At 42.6% G+C, this 6,179-nt stretch overlaps 1 protein-coding gene across 1 annotated transcript; it reads left to right on the top strand.

Moving 5' to 3' along the window:
• Nucleotides 1-5,060: 5,060 nt before the first annotated feature.
• On the top strand, nucleotides 5,061-5,888 carry lratd2a (LRAT domain containing 2a; the record flags this gene model as incomplete). The annotated part of the gene is made up of 1 exon (XM_083926024.1): nucleotides 5,061-5,888. The coding sequence occupies exon 1, from the start codon at nucleotides 5,064-5,066 to the stop codon at nucleotides 5,886-5,888; it is 825 nt and encodes a 274-aa protein (XP_083782150.1). The 5' UTR covers nucleotides 5,061-5,063.
• Nucleotides 5,889-6,179: the final 291 nt, after the last annotated feature.

Genomic DNA, 6,179 nt, shown 5'->3' with positions numbered 1-6,179 from the left:
GACTGTGTAGAAACTGTTGTGTGTATGTTGTGTATGCGTGTGTAGTGTACACCTCACTCTTGGTGTGTTTTCATACCAACTACCTTTCACAATAAGAGCCCCTTCCCCCTCCAATCCTGCCTGTTTGTTATCTAGTTGCAGTGCTCAGTCATCCCCATCCTCTGAGGTATACATGAACCACAGTGTTTAAAAACAAAAAAAAGTTAGTTTTATATGTCAGCTTATATTTTAGAAACTCTTTGTTGTAGCTTGTTTAATGGGACTGAATATCATTGACTGAGTTAATAATGGTGATGCTCTTGTCATTAAATGGGTTAAAAAAAATAGAAGAAAGTGACATTCCTTCAACATGCCCTTCCTCCATCTCCCCTCTGCTCCAGATACATGTTATTATTACAAATAAATATGTAAAAAGTATATGAAAATATAAATAAATATGTAATAAGAACAAACTCCTTTTCCTTCCTGAAAATGTCTCGGTGTTGTTTTTTCCCTGATCTATATTTCAGATTTTGTATCACTGATTTCAGCCCCTCCTGGCTCTGAATCGTAGCCAATCACATTACATGACATTAAGCCGTGCTCGGTAGATGTTTTCCTAGCCAGGTGGAACAGATGGCGTGCAAGACGCAGCGGCCCGGATGCTCTGTCCATCTGCCTGAAGTATACACTTGTTCACCCATCTTTGTAGATTTAAATGAATACTTAGCTGAAAAGCAGCATCTGATACATGCATGTGAAACCATTTGAAAAGGGAATAAACACATATTTTTGGAAGGAAGATTTAGGTGTCAGTGGCTGCCCGTGCCCCCAACGGACAGGTGGAGCCCCGCCTAATTGACTGTATCTCCCAGGCCACCCTGCTCCAGTAATTTCCCAGTGCCACAAATTACAGTGTGTCACCGGGGGGCACCAGGGGCGTAAACTGGGTCGTGCCACCTGAGGATAAGATGCTTCAAGAAAACGGTAAAATGGGCTGCACGTCACCACTCCAACAATTCATTAACACCCCCAGCCCTGCTGAAGCTTGGGGAAGGTGTAATGCATCTGATTTGTTATTTTTGCCTTTCATCAAATGCGTTGTCAAACTGTGACTGCCACAAGGCGTCAGGGCAAAATGGGAGAACACAAATACTTTCGCCAAAGCTGGTGGAACGTCAGTGGAGGTTAAAGGCTAGTGGCCTCTGAAACACTGCATTTCTGTGCTTTATCATCATTTCAAGTAAAACTGGAAGTACATCTTAGATAATGTTCCTTTGAATTGTGTTGCATCATCATGGTGTGAGGTCACGATGCTACAGTGTATCCCTCTTGGTGTAGGCTTATGGATCTTTTCAAAGTTGTGAACATAAACATTCTAAATTTGCCCTGATTCATTTCCTGTTCCAGTAAATGTAAAAGGCATCAGCTGACAGGAAGTTCACAAGGACCAAGGCTGTTGCCTAGCAATGGAATTCCACTGAATAGGCCTATACTGAACTTTCCTTGACTCCAAGAGAACATATATGGAATTCCATTGCTAAGGAACAGCCACGGTCCTTGTTAACTTCCTGTCAGCTGCTGTCGTCGACACACGCTGCCACAGGAAATACATTTGGGACACATTTATGTTAATGTTTACAACTGTTAAATGTTCTATAGTGAATCTATATTTGCCAGAGGAGACAAAACCACAGCTATGCTAGCAGCTCTGTGAGGCTAAATGCTAACATAAGTATGCTAACATGCTCATAGGCTAATGACACCGCAAACATGCTCACAGGCTAATGACAATGCTACCATCCAGAGGTAGGCAGGTATGTTTACTCTTGTTGTGGAATAATCTTCAACACGCTTCTCTTCCTGGGTTCGTATCCTTTCATCTACTGGTTTGATCTTAGTGAGTTGAAAGCCGTTACGAGTGCTTGGAGAACAAAGCTACATAAATCAGGATTCTTTCAATATTCTTTAAGTTTAATGAAAAACACAAGAGGATATACAAAGTGTCTTCTAGATAGATAAGAAAGGGCACCACAGGAAAGGAAATTAGAATTTGTTCAAGGTTGGAAGGAAGAAAGAGAAAGAGAAAAAAAAACAGTGAAACAATTAAATGATACAAAGTCTGATGAGAAAGCAAAGTTATGAGTTTTCACAGAAGGAAATGTAACAAGTGCTAGTTAAAATGTCAAGGCATCACCAAAATAATTACAATTCATCCAGAGGGACACGGACCAAAGTACATGGTAACCCAAAAGTATTTTTACTCAGAATCTCAAATGTCGACCAAAGGTTGGGGGTCACCAAAGTCATCGGGACACACGTTTGGTGATCATGAATGTCCGTACAAAGTTTTATGCAAACTTGTAGATAAGATAAAGATGATACTTTCCAGTGGATAAGGTAAACCCTGTGATGTGCATGTTGGGCTACTGTACAGGAAATTTCAAGTCATTAGGTTTCATCCTCTGGGGGCCATGATTACCTGTATAAAAAATCCATCGAGTAGTTGTGGACCAACAGATGGACCCTGACGCCGCAACACGCTGCCCGTGGTGCTAAAACCGTTAAACGTTGGTTCTGTTTGACCTAGAAACCTGCATAAAGACACTTGATTTGAACCTTGTCTCCCAGGTTGACTCCTACTAACCAGGGAAAAGGTGCAATCTGGATTAGTCAGAGTTGGAAATCGCACAGTGTGATCCCGCGCAGCTCTAAGAAAGCTCAGTCTCTTAATTAACCTGATAGTCTTAAGGAGTGCTGCCCAAAAGCCTCAACTCTAATCCGCTCAGTCCACTGTGGCCAATGAGGCCATTCGGCCTGTTCAAACTAGATGAATAGACCAGAAGGAGGCTCTTTTTCCATTGAGACGAGTCATCTTTTATATCTACTGTACTGGATGACTTTGCAGTCAGTTTGAAATGGGTTCCTCCAGTGGGCAATCAGCTCAGTGCTGTGGTCAACTCAGGTTCATCCGCTCTGTTAAACTTAGTATCTCTCTCTGTCTTCTTCATAGTTTAACATGCGTTTCCATTTACACCCTGTCAAACATGCTCACACACCCTTCAGCATCTCTCCCACAGTCTGAATCCCAGCCATACTATTTCCAGGACAGGTGTTTTCACACAGACGCTGCCACATTGTGTGCCATTTTTGAGGCATTCTGAGCACATTTCCCCCTCGCCTCTGGGATACAGTGGTGAGAAAATAGCCCATAACTGAGAGCGAGTCGAGGCAGGACACAAGCCACTACAAAATGTAATGGAGACATTATTGTCCCACTAGGAGATGGAGAGGGAGCAAATGAGCGCACAGCTTCAGTTCATTCAAGGACAGACAGGTGGTCTAAACAGTAAAATATCACAGATGTCGGACCCCTCACGGTCCTCCTCACTGTGGAGGGTTGTAATTTGTAACAGGGCCACATTGCACTACTAAACCCAGGATGGAGGCTTGCTTACTTGGCATTTTTGTTTGCAGTGAGTTTTTGATCAAATGTAGTGATTTACAAAAAAATGTAATCCAATAAAAATGACAAAATGATTAAGTTAGAATAAATGACTACTTCAATAAAGCACTAAATGAAATTTCAAAATGTACGTAAATAGATATCTTAACTGTACCCAAAGATCAAGTCAACCATGATCCATTGTCTCTTTTTGAAATGTCTTCTGTCGTATTGCTTTCACTGATGTACATGCACAAAAATAAGAATTTCATCCATTTTTGTTCAATCAAAACACTGAGCATGTGTGTTTTAAACGGCTCCTCTGGTATCTTCATGTGTTGTCAGCGTGTTAAGTAGAAATTAGTGTAATCTGCTGGGTTTGAGATGTTAATTGCTTGACGTGCTGCTGAAGGCACGTTTTCTAAATCATTGTCAAAACAGAGAAAGTTTGATTTCACTTTTTTTTTTCCACTTATAGACCACTTCTTGAAGATCTAAGTTGCCATAGCTAATGGCAAAACAAATTACAGCTTAATCTACATGTTCAGTATTTCTCAGTATAATCTTTACTTTATTGAAACTGGACCTTTGCTCAGGTTCATACTTGTATTTTGGGTCTATTCACTGTGTAGGGTTGTAATAAATAAATTATAATAATACATAATACAATTACAAAATAAATAAATAAAATAAAAACCAACTAAATTAAATAAATATAACTCGCTAAGAAAAAATATAATTAACTAAAAAACAAATACAATACAAATTGATTATTTACTAATAATAAATAAAGATAAATAAAAAACGAACCAACTAAATAATATATAGAATACAACAAAACATAGTAGCCATCACAACTGACAAAACAATAAAATAATGGGCTTAATAACTAACTAATGTGGAATAAGATACATTAATAAAACATATTTTAAATCTACAGACAGAAAAAAATACACATTATTAGAGCATTCAGAGAAGGTTAACAAAATAATAACCCCCAGCAGCAAGTTTGTATTTAATCTGAATTGAAGTCAAATAGAAGGAAGCTCAAAACAGCATTTAAGTGTTTTCTCGAGATGAGGAGCGGATGTTGAAGAAGACTTTGAAGAGAATTGCGCGCACTTCCGCTTTAAGTGGAGCTGTGTGTAACAGAGGAGAGTTGCTGTGGCGATGCCGAGCACCAGAGCTGCCGGATCCGCGCTGCACAGTGCGCAGTGTGTGCGCCGTCATCACATGGAGCTGTTCACTACATACGAGCGGTCAAATGTGTGCCGATGGTTTGTGATTTGAACTCTCGCTGTTTCCTTACGGGCGAAACTTTACGCAGAGAAACAGCAGGTGAGTCGACGCGGCTGCACTTGAACGGATCATTCTCATCGCTCAATGTGAAACCAGTTTGTATTCTCCTCCCAACTCTCACTTGTTGATGGGGCGCAAACAGGCTACCCCAGCGCTAACACCGCGGAGTTATACTTATGCGTAATTTGGATCAAACACTGTCCAACCCGACGGCAGGGCGAAGGAAGTTTGAACCTGTCAGGGTTTATTGTGGGCAGATGGTGGTGGTGATGTTTGGTGACCGGTAACAGCTTGCGGCATCAGATCGTATTACAAGGGCTGCCACCAGGTGAGGAGCGGCATGGGGAACCAGATGGACAAGCTCTCACATTTAAGTTACGCAGAAGTTCCCACGGTGGACCCGAACGGCGCGGACGCGGAGGACTGTCCGCGGATCGGCGTGTCTTACATATTTTCCAACGACGACGACGAGTTGGAGGATGGCTGCGCCGTCGACGGCACAGACAAGGACCAGAATCAGGAAGAGAAACAATACGACCGGCGCGACGAGGTGGAGTGCGCCGTCTACAACAGAGAAGAGTGCATTTACGAGAAGAGCGTCAAGTCCGCCAACCTGGAGGTTTACTCCCCGGAGAATCTACTCAACAAATGTAAAGCGGGCGACCTGGTGGAGTTTGTAGCCACCGGGCAGTTCCCGCACTGGGCTGTGTACGTCGGCGACTTCCAGGTGGTGCACCTGCACAGAGCCGAGGTGAAAAACAGCTTTTTGACAGACGCGGGTCAGGGCAGGAGGTGCAGGGTCGTGAACGACTTGTACAGATTCAAAGCTCTGGGTGCGGAGATGGTGGTGCAGAACGCGATGGAGCAGGTGGGCTTAAAGGACCGAGAGCTGAGCTGGAGGAACTCCGAGTGCTTCGCCGCCTGGTGCAGGTTCGGCAAGAGGGAGTTCAAAATGGGTGGGGAGATACGGATAGGCAAACAGCCCTACAGGTTAAAAATACTGATGTCTGACAAACACTCGCACATGTTGGAGTTTCAGAGTTTGGAGGACATGATCATGGAGAAGAGGAGGAACGATCACCTGGGCAGGACAGCCGTGTTGCAGGAGCTGGCCACTCACTTCAGCAGCGTGGAGGAGATCAAAAGTGAGGCAGGCGCTGACTGATGGGGATGGATGCTGCCCCCCCCCCCCCTTTTTTTTGATGCTCTTCAGAATAATTGCTTTACAAGTAGAGTAGCCTTGACCGAACATAAACTGTCATAGCTCGCTTTAATCTATAGCAAATTTCAGTCCTATTTTATTTTTTTAATTGGAGCACACATGTCAACATGTCTAGTCTGATATTGTCATTTTTAAATTATGTTTTCACACAATGTTATGCCTTAAAAGCCACAATCATCCTCAGATGCGTTATGGCCTTAGCAATTATGAATTCAATTATTTGGAAAAAATGGG

The sequence above is a fragment of the Echiichthys vipera genome, assembly GCF_963691815.1.
Source record: "Echiichthys vipera genome assembly, chromosome: 13".
NCBI lineage: Eukaryota > Metazoa > Chordata > Actinopteri > Perciformes > Trachinidae > Echiichthys > Echiichthys vipera.
The sequence above is the reverse complement of the archived record's forward strand: the minus strand, read 5'-3'. Positions and strand labels throughout refer to the sequence as shown.